This window comes from Bos indicus x Bos taurus, chromosome 5 (assembly GCF_003369695.1).
Source record: "Bos indicus x Bos taurus breed Angus x Brahman F1 hybrid chromosome 5, Bos_hybrid_MaternalHap_v2.0, whole genome shotgun sequence".
Classification (NCBI taxonomy): domain Eukaryota; kingdom Metazoa; phylum Chordata; class Mammalia; order Artiodactyla; family Bovidae; genus Bos; species Bos indicus x Bos taurus.
Genome location: NC_040080.1, coordinates 95,155,124 through 95,174,417, shown reverse-complemented (window position 1 = coordinate 95,174,417; position 19,294 = coordinate 95,155,124). Strand labels below are relative to the sequence as shown.

The window sequence follows — 19,294 nt, the reverse complement described above, 5'->3', positions numbered from 1 at the left end:
CAGGCAAGGACTCCAGGAGACTAGGCGAAGAACAGCTTTTAGAGAACTTCTAGGGAGCTATGATCTGAGCAATGACCAGAGATTGCATAGGGATGGGAGATGTTAGCGTTTCAACCAACCACAGTGTAGAAATCTCATTAACCATCCCAATAATTTAGTAGACACCCTAGAAAGTCTGAGTCTTAGTAGTAGGGAGAATCTAGCACTATAGCGGCATTATTCAACAGAAATACAAGATATCACAAACATAAAATTTCTACCTTTTTTCCAAGTAACCAGGAACATGGTGGACCTTTAGACAAAGTGTGCCTACCAAAAGCAACCTACCAACTTTCAAAATAAGAAGAGGGTCCTGCTTGGAGAAAGTGGCAAGGAGAAGGTCCCGTGATATTACCAGAATGTTGGTTTGGGCTTTGAGACACTGAAGGAGGCTATCGAAGGCACCTACATTGACAAGAAACGCCCTTTAACTGGTAATGTCTCCATCCAAGGGCAGATCCTGTCTGGGATGGTGACCAAGATAAAGATACAGGGGACCATTGTCACCTGGAGACTGCCTTCACTGCATCCAAAAGTACACCTGCTTCCAGAAATGCCACCAGAACATGTCTCTCTACCTTTCCCTCTGCTTCCGGGACATCTGGATCGGGGACTTTGTCACAGTGGGCAAGTGCGGGTCCCTTGCACTTGCAAGGGACAGTGAGCCTCAATGTGCTCAAGGTCACCAAGACTGCTGGCACGAAGAAACAGTTCCAGAAGTTCTAAGACTGGATCCCTACTCACTGCCCCAAACAAAATTATTTTCCCAGATAGGTAGATAAACAAAATTTCCTAGTAACCTCTTGAAAAAAGTAAAAATGAAGGCAATGGCACCCCACTCCAGTACTTTTGCCTAGAAAATCCCATGGACGGAGGAGCCTGGTAGGCTGCAGTCCATGGGGTCTCTAGAGTCTGATACGACTGAGCGACTTCACTTTCACTTTTCACTTTTATGCATTGGAGAAGGAAATGGCAACCCACCCCAGCGTTCTTGCCTGGAGAATCCTGGGTACGGGGGAGCCTGGTGGGCTGCCGTCTATGGGGTCGCACAGAGTCGGACACGACTGAAGCGACTTAGCAGCAGCAGCCACAGCAGCAGTAACCTCTTGAAAAAAGTAAAAATGAACAGATAAAATTGTTAATAAAATATTTTACTTAACCCAGAATATCCCAAATATTGTCATTTTAACATGTACCCAACATAGAATATGAGATATTTTATGTTTTTTCATACTAAGCATTGAAATTCAGTGTTCGTGTTTCATTTACAGCACACTTCCGTTTGGACTAGTCACAGTTCAAGGGCTTAACAGCTAAACATAGCTAGTGAATTTCATATAGGACAGTGGTGCCTTAGAGTAAAGGTTACTCTAGTTCTGTATAAAAAAGAGCTTAAAAACAAACCTTGAAAGTACCACACTGAAATGCAAGTAAATTGACTACCTGAACAACTATTAAAAAGTTAATTATTAAGAATACTCTATTAAGAAAGACAACAAAAATTGCCCAAAGGAGAGTCTATGGCATCCAGCATAAGAAAAAAATTACTAGGCATGAGGAAAATTGGAAAATGTTACTCTTGACCAGGAGAAAAAACTTATGAACTCAGAAATGAGAGAGATGATGGAAATAGGGGATACAATTTTTCAAGCAGCTATTATAAATGTGTTACTTAAAGGAAAATATAAATATAATAAGGGAATAAACAGAAAATCTTAATAGAGAAATGGAAACTATAAAAAGAACCAAATGGAAATCTAGGACTGAAAAATATAGTATCTTAAATCCATTAAGCAGATGGGCTTGGCAAGAATTAGATACTATAGAATAAAAGTGAACTTAAAGGCAAAGCAACAGAAGCCATCCAAACTGAAGCAAAAGAGAAAAAAGCAAAAACAAAAAATAAAACCAGGGGCTTCCCTGGTGACTCAGTGATAAAGGGTCAGCCTGCCAATGCAGGAGACACGCGTTGGGCCCCTGGTCTGGGAGGACCCACATGCCTAGGAGCAACTAGGCCTGCGCACCACGAATGCTGAACCTGTGCTCTACAGCCTGGGAATTGCAACCACTGAGCCCACCGGCCACAACTGCAGAGTAGTCCCCACTCACCGCAAATAGAGAAAAGCCCATACAACAACAAAGACAGAGCACAGACAAAAATAAATAAACAAAGTTATTTTAAAAATAAATAAAACCAGAATCAACAAAGCCTCAGTGACTATGAGACAATGTTGAGTTGATTCAATGCCTGGTGAAGTCTGGCTCCCTGGTTCGTAGACAGTGGGCTTCTCTTTGTGTCCCCCCGTGGTGGAAGCGGGTAAAGGAGGTCTCTGGGATCTCTCATAAAAGTACTAATCCCATTCAAGAGGGCAGAACCCTCATAACCAAATCACCTCCCAGAAGCCCCGCCTGCAAATACCATCATATAGGTTCCAACATATGAAGTTGGGAAACAAATGTCTTCTAAGCTAAATTATATATATATGTGTGTGTGTGTGTGTGTGTGTGTATCAAATCTGTGGGTCCTCTATTAGTTTTCAATATAACTATATTATATAGTTATTATTTCACACGTTGGGCCCCTGGTCTGGGAGGGGGACAATATTATACAGTTATATTATTTCAATATAACTATATTCAATTATAAAAAAGGTCCTGTGACCACAAGTTTGAGACCCTCTGTCTAATCCTTTTCCATATTAAAATCTCACCCACAGAACAATCCTAGTTCAACTCTACCTACCTCTGCCTTCAACGCTAAAATAACCTTCATTCTTCAATAAGGAGTGGGAATCATTAATTGGAGAGATGGATAGATAGAGCCGTGAAGAAAACTGTCATTTGTCCTCCAGTATTTTATGTGGCTCTTATCTTTCTTTTGTGAACCCTGGATACTGATTCCCATGTAGCCCTGGTCAATGAACAGTTGAAACTTCCATGTGGGCAATAATGCTCCTGATGTCTTGCCTATGGGAACATTGCTTAGAGCCGTATACATCTTTCCCAAAGTTCAGCCTAAATACTTGGATGCTACATAGAAATTATGGAGAATGTAAAGTTCTATCATTAAGGATCTAACGATTCTCCAGTTATAAAAAGAGATAATAATATATTGTAATATAAAACGTAACAAGATGTTGTTGGACAGAGCTAAAATAGGTAAAGGATTACAGAAGAGAATGTGGCAAGAGAGTCACATTTAATTTCAAGAAAGGCACTCTTCAAGAGAACAAAAGAGGAGAGCGTAGCAAGATTGCTGATGAAGTAGGTTTAAAATAAAAAGATCCTTTGCTCCATGAGCTAGTGTCTAGGCTAGTGCATCAAAATTTCTTGTGAGAATTATTTTTTTGATATGCTTTAATTATACTGATTTCATTAAAGTCACCAATGGCTAAAATCAATGGTCTAATTTAAGACCTTGTACTCCTTGATCTTTATTCAGCAGTTTCATATACCTGACCAAACTTTTGTAACACTTTCTTCTCTTCTTATTTCCATGTGATTATTTCTAATGCATTTTCTCCTTATTCTATCTTTCTTTTGTAGTTTCCTTTACAGAATTTCCAACCCTTGTTTCCTATAACACCCTTGTTTGTTATAAACAAAACCACCAAATATTAGTATCCCTCTAGGTTGTGTTCAGTTTTTTTTTAATACTTTTCTCTCAACTACTTCATTCTTAGCCTCTACCACACCCAAGCCTAATAACTCTCATGTCTCTATCTCCAGATCCATATTTCTAACTTACTACTAGATATCTCTGCCTGGATGCCATGTAGGCATCTCAGACTTAAAATGCTCAAAGCTTATCTTCCCCTGCACCTCCTCCAAGACCTCTTCCTCCTCCTTTATTTGCTATCTCAGGGAGTGGTACTACTATCAACCCAGAAACCCAAGCCAGAAAGCTGGCTTGGAGTGTCATCTTCAACTCCTCCCTCTTCACAGATACTGGACCATTACATGTGTGCATCCTAAGTTGCTCCAGTCTTGTCCCACTCTTTGCAACCCTATGGACCGTGGCCAGCCAGGCTCCTCTGTCCATGGGATTCTCCAGGCAAGAATACGGGAGTGGGTTGCCATGCCCTCCTCCAGGGGATCTTCCGGACCCGAGGATTGAATCCATGTCTCCTGTGGCTCCTGTATTGCACTCAGATTCTTTACCACTGAGCCACTAGGGAATCATAATGGACCATTAAGTTCTCTGAATTTTAAATTAGAAATGTTTCTGCAATCCAATCTCTTCTCTCTAGTCCCCCAAAAGCCTTCACATAAGTTCTCATCAATATTGTTATCAACAATAACATCTTAGCAAGTCTCCCCAACCAGCAGGCTATGCCATTTCCAATACTTTCTTTAGAATATAAGCCATCAGACTTAGAGATATCACTACTGATAAAAGTTTAAAAATGGTTTGGAGAACTGACATAGTAAAGGCTGCCTTTAAAAAAATTTTTGTCTGGGCACAAGAAATCACTCTCCACTCTGTTAGCTCACAATAATAATTTTAGAAGACTGTCCAACTTCAAAATCTGCATACTCTCAGAAAACAGTTCTTTAAATGTATTTGAATTTTTAAATAAAATGAAGGGATTTACTTGAAGGGAATCACTGCTCTAGAATCTAAACTGCCATCAGAGTGATCTTTTACAAATGACCATGTTTTCCTAGGTTGAAGACATCTGTAAGTATTACATAAATATATACATTTATCCACATCATCTATATGAATATCATTTTACTGGCTTTTAATGGCTATACAGTTTTTTAAAAATATTTATTTGGGGGATGTATTGGATCTTAGTTGTGGAGAAGGCAATGGCAACCCACTCCAGTATTCTTGCCTAGAGAATCCCATGGACAGAGGAGCCTGGTGGGCTGCTGTCCATAGGATTGCGCAGGGTCAGACATGACCAAAGTGACTTAGCATGCATGCATGCATGGGTCTTATTTGTGCTACACTGGACTTGTGGCGGGCACGTGGACTTCTTTCTAGTTGTGGCACGGGCTTAATTGCCCTACCAAACGTGGGATCTTATTTCCCTGACCAGGGCTTGAACCCAAGTCCCCTGCATTGCAAGGTGGATTCTTAACCACTGGGCCACCAGGGAGGTCCCAGCTACACAGTATTGTTCATTGTGTTTGCATGCTATGGACATGCCTGTGGTAGTTTATTTTAGGCATTTTAAAAAATATTAATTTTAAATAGTCCATGTCACATATCACCTTGAAGCCTTACAATAAAAGCCATACTCTTTAGGGTAGGGTAGAAAGCCATTTATGATATGGTCTCAATTTACCTACCCCTCAGCAAGAACTTCCCTTTAACATGCCACTGTAAACTGAAAAATAATGCACAATCTAAAAGCACAGAGTTATATTTTATTCAGCAGATATATTTAGGACTTCAAGCCTGGCAGACAGCCTTTCATATAAACACTGAGAAAACTGTTCCAAAGAGTAAGAGGGGGAAGCCAGGATATAGGGGTTTCTGCAGCACCACCACATAGTCAGAATAGAAGGCTGCTATTAATAAAAGAAAACTAGATATCCCAAGTTAAGGAATTTAGCACCTTTCTATGTATTGGACGATGTACAGTCTGGGATCACTGAAATCATTCCTTTGATATGCACCGCAGCTACCTGGGCCCCGTATCTTGCGTTTCCTCATCAGGAGTGTCCTTAGCGTTGTTAGGGGTGACTGCAGTCTGATGGCTGCTAGATGGCAGGAATTCCTCAGAGCTCACCATCAGGGGTGATCACAATCACTGATAACTTTGACATCCTTTGTTTACTGCCTATTTATGGCAGGAAATATTTTATTTCTCACCACATTCTTTCACGCCTTTATGCCAGTGGCTCTCAGTCAGAAGCAATTCCCTACCGCCTGCTCTCCTTCTCCAATATGGTCTGAATCATATTCCCTCCAATTCACATGTTGAAGCCCCACTCCCAAATGTGATTGAATTGATAACTATATCTGTATCTATACCATATTATCTATATATTTAAAAACTTATAAAGCACTTTTCATGAAGATATGAAAAAAATCCTCAGTATTTCCCTTAATACCAAGCAAACAAACTTTCCCATTTTTTTCTTAATATATTTCTTATTAACCCATTGCCAAAGGTCACCTAATATGTGTGTGCCTGAAAATATTTAGGCCATCATGGATTCCATACAAATAGAAAAGTTTCAAGACCATGGCTTATTAACCTTGGCTAATACATATCACTGTTGTGTCAGATATTCTATCATAAGTGCTTTCTCTCTATTTTGAGATTTAATTTCCATATCCTATGATGTGGCACTATTCCTGCCCTCATTTTACAAATAAGGAAACTGAAATTTGGAGAGATCAAGTTTTTGTCCTAAGCCATATCATTAACAATGACTTCAAAGAAAAGAAGGTGGGGGCTAATTATGTCCTCCATTTTGGAATAAGGTTTTCTCACAAAAAATACATTTTCTGGACAAAATAATAAATATTTTATCGCAATAAATTGATTTTACAGTAGGGAAAGTATCTCGCTAAGGGAAAAAATCTTATTTTTGCTTGCTTATCTAGTTAACCATCTGAGACAAAATGACTTCAAATAATTAGCTAAAAAAAATATCCTAGTCTGTGCTGGTTTTGAGATCTACAGTTTTGGTTTCTTCTCTTTTTTAAAGAATTTTTTTTTGATGTGAACTATTTTTAAGTCTTTACTAAATTTGTTACAATATCATTTCTGTTTTATGTGATGGTTTCTTGACTGCAAGGCATGTGGGACCTTAGCTTGCAGACCACGGATTAAACCCACACCCCCTGCATTGGAAGGTGAAGTCAACCACTGGACTGCCAGGGAAGCGCCTACAAATGCTCTTAAGTTCTTTTTCATTTTTTAAGTTTCTGAAAGTGAAAGTTGCTCAGTTCTATCTGACTCTTTGGGACCCCATGGGCTATGCCGTCCATGGAATTCTCCAGGCCAGAATACTGGAGTGGAGAGCCTTTCCCTTCTCCAGGGGAATCTTCCCAACCCAGGGATCGAACCCAGGTCTCCCACATTGCAGGCAGATTCTTTACCAGCTGAGCCACAAGGGAAGCCCAAGAAAACTGGAATGGGTAGCTTATCCCTTTTCCAGGGGAGCTTCTAGACCCAGGAATTGAACTGGGGTCTCCTGCATTGCAGGCGCATTTTTTACCAACTGAGCTATCAGAGAATTGGAGAATAACTGCTTACAATGTTGTGTTCGTTTCTGTTATACATTATGAATCAGTCATATATATATATAAAAGATCTTCACAACCCAGAAAATCATGATGGTATGATCACTCACCTAGAGCCAGACATCCTGAAATGCGAAGTCAAGTGGGCCTTAGGAAGCATCACTACTAACAAAGCTAATGGAGATGATGGAATTCCAGTTGAGCTATTTCAAATCCTAAAAGATGATGCTGTGAAAGTGCTGCACTCAGTATGCCAGCAAATTTGGAAAACTCAGCAGTGGCCACAGGACTGGAAAAGGTCAGTTTTCACTCCAATCCCAAAGAAAGGCAATGCCAAAGAATGATCAAACTACTGCACAATTGCACTCATCTCACATGCTAGTAAAGTAGTGCTCAAAATTCTCCAAGCCAGACTTCAACAGTATGTGAACCATGAACTTCCAGATGTTCAACCTTGTTTTAGAAAAGGCAGAGGAACCAGGGATCAAATTGCTAACATCCGTTGGATTATCAAAAAAGCAAGAGAGTTCCAGAAAAACATCTATTTCTGCTTTATTGACTATGCCAAAACCTTTGACTGTGTGGATAACAACCAACTGTGGAAAATTCTGAAAGAGATGGGAATACCAGACCACCTGACCTGCCTCTTGAGAAATCTGTATGCAGGTCAGGAAGCAACAGTTAGAACTGGACATGAAACAACAGACTGGTTCCAGATAAAGAAAGGAGTATGTCAAGGCCATATATTGGCACCATGCTTATTTAACTTACATGCAGAGTACATCATGAGAAACACTGGGCTAGATGACACACAAGCTGGAATCAAGATTGCCGGGAGAAATATCAATAACCTCAGATATGTGGATGACACCGCCCTTATGGCAGAAAACAAAGAGGAACTAAAAAGCAACTTGATGAAAGTGAAAATGGAGAGTGAAAAAGTGGGCTTAAAGCTCAGCATTAAGAAAACTAAGATCATGGCATCTGGTGCCATCATTTCATGGCAAATAGATGGGGAAACAATGGAAACAGTGAGAGACTTTATTTTGGGGGGCTCCAAAATCACTGCAGATGGTGACTGTAGACATGAAATTAAGACACTTGCTCCTTGGAAGAAGTTATGACCAATCTAGACAGCATAGTAGAAAGCAGAGACATTACTTTGCCAACAAAGGATATCTAGTCAAGGCTATGGTTTTTCCAGTGGTCATGTATGGATGTGAGAGTTGGACTATAAAGAAAGCTGAGCTCCGAAGAATTGATGCTTTTGAACTGTGGTATTAGAGAAGACTCTTGAGAGTCTCTTGGACTGCACGGAGATCCAACCAGTCCATCCTGAAGGAAATCAGTCTTGAATATTCATCGGAAGGACTGATGTTAAAGCTGAAACTCCAATCCTTTGGTGTTGCAAAGAATCCCTGATGCAAAGAATCAACTCATTTGAAAAGACCCTGATGCTGGGAAAGATTGAAGGTGGGAGGAGAAGGGGACGACAGAGGATGAGATGGTTGGATGGTATCACTGACTCAATGGACACGAGTTTGGGTGCATTCCCGGAGCTGGTGATGGACAGGGAGGCCAGCGTGCTGCTGTCCATGGGGTCACAGAGTTAGACATGATTGGACGACTGAACTGAACTGATATGTCTGTCTCATTGAATGCAAACCTTTATTGAGAGTATTTATTTTCACTTTGTAGCTTCCACCAAGAAAAATTAATGCTAATGTACAATCAATACATATCTATTGGACTGATTTGAAATTTCAATGGGAAAGTTAGAATACAGAATTACTAAATTTCTGGTGCTTAGTAACTTGGGTTTGGATTCTAAGCCTATTTACTTCCTGTATGACCTGGTGCAAGTTACCAAAACTATAGCTCGTATTTCCCCAACTCAAAAATGGATTAAGTAAGACAATGAATGTAAAGTACAGGGTACTTCTTAAGTGCTATTTATATAATGAGTCTACTGGGTCCCTACAATGCTTTAGTTAGAGGTAGGTGCTGGTAAGAAAAATACAAAACAGGCAATGTTCTTGTCTTCACGGAGTTTGAAACAGTTGGAGAGACACACAAAAAACAAATAATGACATAAAGCAATTACAAACTGCCATGAAACAAAGTTAAGAATCAGATATGCAGATGACACCACCCTTATGGCAGAAAGTGAAGAGGAACTAAAAAGCCTCTTGATGAAAGTGAAAGTGGAGAGTGAAAAAGTTGGCTTAAAGCTCAACATTCAGAAAACGAAGATCATGGCATCTGGTCCCATCACTTCATGGGAAATAGATGGGGAAACAGTGGAAACAGTGTCAGACTTTATTTTTCTGGGCTCTAAAATCACTGCAGATGGTGACTGCAGCCATGAAATTAAAAGATGCTTACTCCTTGGAAGGAAAGTTATGACCAACCTAGACAGCATATTGAAAAGCAGAGACATTACTTTGCCAACAAAGATCCGGCTAGTCAAGGCTATGGTTTTTCCTGTGGTAATGTATGGATGTGAGAGTTGGACTGTGAAGAAAGCCGAGCGCCGAAGAATTGATGCTTTTGAACTGTGGTGTTGGAGAAGACTCTTGAGAGTCCCTTGGACTGCAAGGAGATCCAACCAGTCCATTCTGAAGGAGATCAGCCCTGGGATTTCTTTGGAAGGAATGATGCTAAAGCTGAAACTCCAGTACTTTGGCCACCTCATGTGAAGAGTTGACTCATTGGAAAAGACTCTGGTGCTGGGAGGGATTGGGGGCAAGAGGAGAAGGGGACGACAGAGGATGAGATGGCCGGATGGCATCACCGACTCGATGGACCTGAGTCTGAGTGAACTCCGGGAGTTGGTGATGGACAGGGAGGCCTGGCGTGCTGCGATTCATGGGGTCGCAAAGAGTCGGACACGACTGAGCGACTGAACTGAACTCGGACTGATTTAGATTGCTGAGGAGGGATCTCTGAGGGAATGGCACTTAAGCTTGAAACTTGAAGGATGAAGAGATTCTCTGTTTTCCTCTCGTTCCTCAACTCTCTTTAGACTGGCTTCCATCTCTCTACCTAAATAGCTGTTGCTAAGGTTACCAGTGGCTACCACGCTACTATATACATCTGATGTTTTTCACGATCTTACTTCTTAGCAGCACTCAACGCAGTTAGTCACTCCCTCCTTGAGACGCTGTCTTCCTTTAGCTTCTCTGTGAATAAACGTCTTCTTATCTCTGACTGCTTCAGTCAGGGCCTTTGTAGGTACATCTTCTTAACAACCTGGACAGCCTCGCCGTGAGCTGTAATAGTGAATAAAAACGCAGTCCTTTCGAGTTATAAAAAAGACTGGTGCGCAGTATAAAACCACGAATCTAAAAGTTTTCGGTTTCAGTCGAGGGGCCTCTCTCCCGCGGGAGGAATATCTGTCCACAAGTCAGGCGCGGGCTTTCAACCTGACACTAAGCAGGCAAGTTTGCCCGAAGCGAGGGAAGAGGGAAAAGTCTGGTTTCGCCAGGTGTTCCGCGTCTCCTTGCCGCTTGCGCCGGCTTGCGGTGAGCCCGGCCCCTCCCCGCGGGTTGCCCTTACAGTCGAGTCCTCCGTAGTCCCAGCATTCCCCGCGCCTCTACCATAGAGAGCAACTTCCGGCGTCGCTGGTGTAGGTGGGTGAAGAAGGAGCGGGCCCTCGCTCTTCTGTTTCAGTGCCTCGCGCTCTCTCGGGCAACATGGCGGGTGTGGAGGAGGCAGCGTCCTGCGGGAGCCACCTGAATGGCGACCTGGATCCAGACGAAAGAGAGGAGGGAGCTGCCTCTACGGCTGAGGAAGCGGCCAAGAAAAAAAAACGGAAGAAGAAGAAGAGTAAAGGGGCTGCCACAGGTAAGGGGAGTTTTATGTTTTCCTAGTCTCCGCCGGGATGGCCGAACCGCTCGACTCGGGCTTGGCGTTGGTGACAGGGCCCGGGGACTGAGCACCCTGGACTGGTTCCTAGGACTGAACGTGTGTCCCGGGAGAGCTACAGATTCCCAGTCCCGGGAAGAGGTGACTTCTTCCAGGCGTCTTCTGGGCGTGGGATGGCGGAGAAGAGGGTGCCACGGTTTCTGTGCGGTTGCTGGGGCAGAGCTTCTAAATTGCCGGAACTTCGCTCCCACGCAGACGATGCGACGGACTTGAAGCCATGCACGGGGCCCAGCCCTTCCACCTTGCGGGTTGGCCTCCTCCTTGAAAATCTGGTTCTGACCACACTGCCGCCTCTGTGCTGGAGAGACGTGGGACATCTTTTCGTCGAGAGTGGGGGTGAAGTGGGCAAGTCTTAGTGCCTGGACCGCACCAGCCCCTATCATCCTAGTTTACGGAGGGATTTTTGTGGCGCGCTGCACTTTGGGGTTGGGTGTGTGTATGAGTTTGGGGTGTGTGTGTGAGAGAATGCCCACGCGCTCTTGTCACTGTTTGGGTGGGTAGGTGTGGGTGTGTGTGATTTTGTGGCGCGCTGCACTTTTGGCGTGTGTGTGTCTGAGAATGTGCTCTTGTAGTAATAGCAGGATGTGTGGCTGCGGTGCGAATCCTCACCGCCTAATCCTACAGTATCATCAAGCTTTGGGGCTTTTAGGCCTGAATTATGATGCCACTTGTAGGCAGTCTGGGTAGAATATTCTTGAGTCCGAATGAAGCTACTCTAAATCTACTGGTAAGGCAAAGAAAACAGCTGAAAGTTTACAGTTAGATTATAAGTTAGAAACTTAAATATTTGAATATGAGAAGTCATTGTTTTTGATGCATCAAGGCCTTCGTTTTAGGAAAATTATTTGTACTGTTAAAGTCAGCCGCAGAAAGAATGAGAGAAAAATGGAGAGGCCAGAAGTGATGAAGTGGAATTGAGAGAGGTTGAAGAGGGTTAACCTGTATCTTTCTGAAATTTTGATTATTTGAGAGTTGAAGAAGGAGAGTTGTAGGTGCTGGGACACTTTCAAAGCAAAATTTAATTTCAGGACATACTCTGGTGGCTGTTCTGGCTTTCAGATGAAAACCAAACTCTTCAGTTTGTCCTTTAAGTTGTTTAGCAGACCGACCCTAATATGTTTTTAACAGTTGTGTATTTCAGTATGAATTCTCTACGGTAGCTAGCATGTCACCTCATTATGTACTACTTGGTAATACTACCTCTTTTTACATATTACTCCTATCAGATCAGATCAGATCAGTCGCTCAGTCGTGTCCAACTCTTTTCGACCAATGAATCGCAGCACGCTAGGCCTCCCTGTCTAGCACCAACTCCCGGAGTTCACTCAGACTCACACCCATCGAGTCCGTGATGCCATCCAGCCATCTCATCCTCTGTCGGCCCCTTCTCCTCCTGCCCCCAATCCCTCCCAGCATCAGAGTCTTTTCCAATGAGTCAACTCTTCACATGAGGTGGCCAAAGTACTGAAGTTTCAGCTTTAGCATCATTCCTTCCAAAGAAATCCCAGGGCTGATCTCCTTCAGAATGGACTGGTTGGATCTCCTTACAGTCCAAGGGACTCTCAAGAGTCTTCTCCAACACCACAGTTCAAAAGCACCAATTCTTCGGTGCTCAGCCTTCTTCACAGTCCAGCTCTCACATCCATACGTGACCACAGGAAAAACCATAGCCTTGACTAGCCGGATCTTTGTTGGCAAAGTAATGTCTCTGCTTTTCAATATGCTGTCTAGGTTGGTCATAACTTTCCTTCCAAGGAGTAAGCGTCTTTTAATTTCATGGCTGCAGTCACCATCTGTAGTGATTTTGGAGCCCAGAAAAATAAAGTCTGACACTGTTTCCACTGTTTCCCCATCTATTTCCCATGAAGTGGTGGGACCGGATTCCATGATCTTCGTTTTCTGAATGCTGAGCTTTAAGCCAACTTTTTCACTCTCCACTTTCACTTTCATCAAGAGGCTATTGAGTTCCTCTTCACTTTCTGCCATAAGGGTGGTGTCATCTGCATATCTGAGGTTATTGATATTTCTCCCGGCAATCTTGATTCCAGCTTGTGTTTCTTCCAGTCCAGCGTTTCTCATGATGTACTCTGCATAGAAGTTAAATAAACAGAGTGACAATATACCTCCTTGACAAACTCCTTTTCCTATTTGGAACCAGTCTGTTGTTCTATGTCCAGTTCTAACTGTTGCTTCCTGATCTGCATACAAATTTCTCAAGAGGCAGGTCAGGTGGTCTGGTATTGCCATCTCTTTCAGAATTTTCCACAGTTTATTGTGATCCACACAGGCAAAGGCTTTGGCATGGTCAATAAAGCAAAAATAGATGTTTTTCTGGAACTCTCTTGCTTTTTCCATGATTCAGCGGATGTTGGCAATTTGATCTCTAGTTCCTCTGCCTTTTCTAAAACCAGCTTGAACATCAGGAACACAGCTAGATTGTAATCCCTTCTAGAGCAGGGCCTGGTCTTGTGTTTAGCTGTTGGGAAATTTTGTTTTTTAGTAATGGAATAACTTTTCCTATATATTTTGATTTTACCCTGCTCGGCTTGACAGGTTCTTTCTATCTGAACCCCTGAAACTTCCAGGATTTCCAACAGACATCTTCTTACTAAGGCCTTCAGCATTTATTGCCCATCTTAAGTTCCTGCTTGGTTAATAAAGTATTTGCTGTAGATTAATTGTTAAATACTTTAGAAAGTTAAGCTACTTAAGGGTAGGGACCAACTAACCATTTAGCTCCTAGCAGAGAATGCCTAAATGAGTGTCTTTTAAATGGGCAGTACCACTTAGATATGGAAGATTTTTCTGTCATCACATAAATTCTATTCTCCTTACTGTGGTGTTGGAGAAGACTCTTGAGAGTCCCTTGGACTGCAAGGAGATCCAACCAGTCCATTCTGAAGGAGATCAGCCCTGGGATTTCTTTGGAAGGAATGATGCTAAAGCTGAAACTTCAGTACTTTGGCCACCTCATGTGAAGAGTTGACTCATTGGAAAAGACTCTGATGCTGGGAGGGATTGGGGGCAGGAGGAGAAAGGGCCGACAGAGGATGAGATGGCTGGATGGCATCACTGACTCAATGGACGTGAGTCTCAGTGAACTCCAGGAGTTGGTGATGGACAGGGAGGCCTAGCGTGCTGCAATTCATGGGGCCGCAAAGAGTGGGACAGGACTGAGTGACTGAACTGAACTGATTCTCCTTACAATGTTTCTGTTTTTGTTTCCTGAGCCTTGTCAGGAAGAGTTATGTGTTTTTTAGGATCCTTAGAACATATTGTAGTGGGAAGATACATTTGTCAGATTTGATTTAGTTGTTACATTTGATCAACAGGGCAACAGGAACCTGATAAAGAAGCAGGAGCCTCAGTTGATGAGGTGGCAAGACAATTGGAAAGACAAGCATTGGAAGAGAAAGAAAAAGATGATGATGATGAAGGTAAATTGTTAATTTTAATTTTATGGTTAGGTGGGCAAGAAAATATGACATTCTTTAACCAAAGCTGCTTATTTGTCAATATAATCCAATATTCTGTGATATTTTACTTAATTCATGTTAAAGCCTCAATGTCACAGGTAAAAACAAAAAGGTATTTATTAATAACTCTTTAAAAAGTTGGATATGTTGAATGCTGAAGTAACACAGATCTCAGCTTTTTAAAACATATTTGGCAGAAAGCCGAATAGTAGATGAGTATTAATAAGATAAAATTGAATGAATGTTGATCTTACTTTTATTGAACAACTAATATGTACTAGGCACTATCTTAGGATACTTCCGTCCATTTTTATTTTACCCTCACAAAAACCTAGCAAACAGGAAATGACAGTTATGTGATTTGCCCAATCTGACACAGCTAGTATGTGTAAATAAAGTCAGTTTCAAATCTAGCACCTGTGCATGTTAAGTCACTTCAATCATGTCTGACTCTCTGTGACCATATGGACCGTAATTTGCCAGTCTCCTCTGTCCATAGGGTTCTCCAGGCAAGAATACTGGAGTGAGTTGCCATGCCCTCCTCCAGGGGATCTTCCTGATTCCAAGTCTGTTCCTTGTACTCTATCAAAGGTACTTTTATTTATTTTCAAAGGAGCACGTTGGAGTGCTTCTAAATCCTACTATGAATTCACTGGCCCCAAATCCTTATATTTTGGAGCTTTTGCCAAAGGTTTCTATAAAGACAACATTTCTTGGAATTGTAGGGGTTGATGCTATCAATAAGACAGTGGAGGGAGTGATTAGTTGGGAGAACTATTATTCTGTAGCCTCTTTAGGCAGAAGAGGAGATGGGGCTTCCCATTCTTAATTATATACTGCTGTGAGCTCTTCTTCCTCAAGCACTGCCAGCTAGGGCTTATGCCTTCCAATCTTTAGCAACAAATACCTGCTGTACTCTTCTTGTATTAGGATAATGCAAAGCAGTTGTACTTCCTTTAGGAAGATAAGTTCTGTAAGCCTTCAAGGAGATTATGGTCAAATTTAGTAAAAAAAAAAAATGCCAAGAATTGATACTGAACATGGACACTGGGTTTTAGCAAAGGAAAGTACAGTGCTTAATTGCAAAATACCAAGCAGGGAGAATGGGCATCTCATGCTCAAAAGCCCTGAAGGCTTTTTGTTGTTCAGTCACTCAATCATGTCTGCCTCCTTGCAACCACGTGGCTTGCGGCACTCCAGGCTTCCCTTTCCTTTACTATGTCTTGGCATTTGCTCAAACTCATGTTATTGAGTCAGTGATGCCATCCAACCATCTCATCCTCCGTAACCCCCTTCCCCTCCTACCTCAGTCTTTCCCAGCATCAGGGTCTTTTCCAGTAAGTCGGCTCTTCCCATCAGGTGGCCAAAGTATTGAAGCTTCAGTTTCAGCATCAATCCTTCCAGTATAATAATCAGGAATGATTTCCTTTAGGATTGACTGGTTTGATTTCCTTTCTGTTCATGGGACCCTCAAGAGTCTTCTCCAGAACCACAATTTGAAAGCATCAATTCTTTGGCACACAGCCTTCTTTATGGCTGTGCATGACTATTGGAAAAACCATAACTTTGACTGTACAGACCTTTGTCGGCAAAATGGTGTTTTTGCTTTTCTAAGGAGCAAGCATCTTTTAATTTCATGGCTGCAGTCACCATCTGCAGTGATTTTGGAGCCCAAGAAAATAAAGTCTGTCACTGTTGCCATTTTTTCCCCCATCTATTTGCCATGAAGTGATGGGACTGGATGCCATGATGTTGATTTTTTGAATGCTGAGTTTTAAGCCAGCTTTTTCACTCTCTTCTTTCACCTTCATCAAGAAGCTTTTTAGTTCCTCTTCATTTTCTGCCATTAGAGTAGTGTCATCTGTGTAGCTGAGGATATTGATATTTCTCCCGGCAGTCTTGATTCCAGTCTGTGCTTCATCCAGCCTGGCATTTCACATGATGTACTTTGCATATAAGTTAAATAAGCAGGGTGACAGTATACAGCCTTGACGTTCTCCTTTCCCAATTTGGAACCAGTTTGTTGTTGCATGTCCGTTTCTAACTGTTGCTTCTTGACCAGCATACAGGTTTCTCAGGAGGCAGGTAAGGTGGTCAGGTATTCCCCTCTTAAAGAATTTTCCCAGTTTGTTGTGATCTACACAGTCAAAGGCTTTAGTGTAGTCAGTGAAGCAGAAGTACATGTTTTTCTGGAATTCCTATGCCTTTTCTATGATCCACCGGATGTTGGCAATTTGATCTCTGGTTCCTCTGCATTTTCTAATCCAGCTTGTACATCTAGAAGTTCTCGGTTCACATACTGCTGAAGCCTAGCTTGAAGGATTTTGAACATTACTTCACTAGCATGTGAAATGAGTGTAATTGTATTGTAGTTTGAACACTTTTTGGCATTGCCCTTCTTTGGGATTGAAATGAAAACTGACCATTTCCAGTCCTGTGGCCACTGCTGAGTTTTCCAAATTTGCTGGCATATTGAATGCAGCACTTTCACAGCATCATTTAGGATTTGAAGTAGCTCAGCTGGAATTCCATCACCTCCACTAGCTTTGTTCGTAGTGATGCTTCCTAAGGCCCACTTGACTTTACACTCCAGGATGTATGGGTCTAGGTGAGTGGTGACAGCATTGTGGTTATCTGGGTCATTAAGATCTTTTTGTGCAATTCTTCTGTGTATTCTTCCCACCTGTTCTTAATATCTTCTGCTTCTGTTAGGTCCATACTATTTCTGTCCTTTATTGAGCCCATCTTTGCATGAAATGTTCCCTTGGTATCTAATTTTCTTGAAGAGATCGCTAGTCTTTCCCATTCTATTGTTTTCCTTTTCATTGTTCTCTTAAGGTTTTCTTTTTTTCCTTGCTATTCTTTGGAACTTCTAAAACAAGGCTTTTAGGAAAGGATTTTTAAAGGCAGCATTAGGGGTGAGGGTTGCCATGTGTCTGATCAGCTGGTGGACATCTTCTGATCGGGTGGTTGTGCACTATCAGGGTGACTTTTTGGGAATCTCAGTTATCAGTTTTCTGGTTTCAACTTATCTGGAGTCAGCCTACAGTCTGGTGGTCAACATACAGCTAACTTTTCTGCCTGGTAGGGGGTTTAGTATCTGCAAACCGACTCAAGAATGTGGCTCGGTATTATCTATAGCCCTTGAGGAGAAACTAAAGGTCCTTTACTCTGCATGGCTAAACTGTTATGATTTTGTGTTGTTGGACTGTTTTCCTTTGTTTCTGGATTTTTCTCATGTCTCTAATTAAATTTGTTCTTTGGAACTCAGGGAAAGCCCAAGAGTTTAAAGCTCTTTTACCACCAAGAGGCAGGATCTGTCCCACAGAGTCCTGCTTGGTTTCAGACTCAATGAAAAGGAAAATAGTTAGATTTTTGTTTTCTTTAAGTAGACCTCTTGTTCATTCTGCCTTGGTTTATACTTCAGATTATGAACATATTTTGAACTCTTAACAACAGTAATTGTAAATTCCAGGTTGCTCTTGACTCACTATGTGTAGAGTATCAGCTGCTTTGAAGATAATGCTTGTTTCATCGCACTTCTACAGAGTTATGTGAATCTCTAGACATTGAAGGAGGAAACTTTGCTTTTCAGAATGGAAATCTTTAATGTATTAAAGAAGATTTTAGGAATATTAGTATTTTTCTCCAGTTTGGTTCATCATATTCCTAATTCATTTTGATGATGAGGATCAGCCAATACTGTTTAACTGTTGTGAGAAGTCTCTGAGTGGATGGAAAGCTAATGGTTCAGTATCTTTGTTCTTAAGGAAAATTAATCATTGTGGAGGACAAAACATAGAGCTGGTAAGGTATACTGGTGCGTGCAGTAAAAGTTACTGAAATTTGGAGGTGGAATTGTGAGCTGAATGCTGAAGGAAAGCTCCTTTGAAGGAATGGAACTTAAATAAAAGCCAAGCAAACAGGACCATTTTGGGGCAGGACAATGCTGAGAAAGTATTTAAAGTATAGTAAACAGTGCATACTGGCCTCATTATGAGGTGATTCATTGAGGGAGTCTTTGAGCAGTTCCTTTATTCTTTTTTCCTCCCAGTTTATAATTGGCATACAGTTCTGTGTATGTTTAAGGTATACAGCACAATGATTTGACTTATGTACATCGTAAAATGATTACCATGTAAGCTTTGTGAATATCCCTCATATAGATACAAAATAAAAGAAAAAAATTTTTTTTCTTGTGAGAACTCTTAGGATTTACTATTTTAAGAATTTTCATATATAACATAAAGCAATATCAATTATGTTAATCATGTACCTTAACATCTCTCAAAGACAGAGATTCACTCAGTTGTGTCTGACTCTTTGCAACCCCACAGAGCCTGCCAGGCTCTCTGTCCATGGAATTCTCCAGGCAGGAATACTGGAATTGGTTGCCATTCCCTTCTCCAGGGATCTTCCTGACCCAGGGATCAAACCTGGATCCCCCGCATTGCAGGCAAGTTCTTTACTGTCTGAGCCACCAGGGAAGCCCTTGTAGTAATTTATCTCCTAACTGGAAGTTGTACTTTTTGACCACCTTCATCTGCCCACCCCGTCTCTGGTAACCTCAAATCTGATCTCTCTTTCTATGAGTTTGAGCATTCTTAAAAGAAAAATGTTATGGAAAGATAATATAGTCTTC

At 41.7% G+C, this 19,294-nt stretch overlaps 1 protein-coding gene and 1 pseudogene across 1 annotated transcript in view; both read left to right on the top strand.

Moving 5' to 3' along the window:
* The first annotated feature begins 283 nt into the window (after positions 1 to 283).
* Positions 284 to 765, top strand: LOC113893790 (annotated as a pseudogene).
* A 10,094-nt stretch (positions 766 to 10,859) lies between these two features.
* METAP2 (methionyl aminopeptidase 2) overlaps positions 10,860 to 19,294 on the top strand; it is a 30,752-nt gene continuing 22,317 nt past the window's right edge. Inside the window, exons 1-2 of the mRNA XM_027543122.1 lie at positions 10,860 to 11,095; positions 14,509 to 14,613. Of these exons, the coding sequence (XP_027398923.1) occupies positions 10,945 to 11,095; positions 14,509 to 14,613 (256 nt within the window). The 5' untranslated portion in view covers positions 10,860 to 10,944. The remainder of the gene's footprint in view (positions 11,096 to 14,508; positions 14,614 to 19,294) is intronic.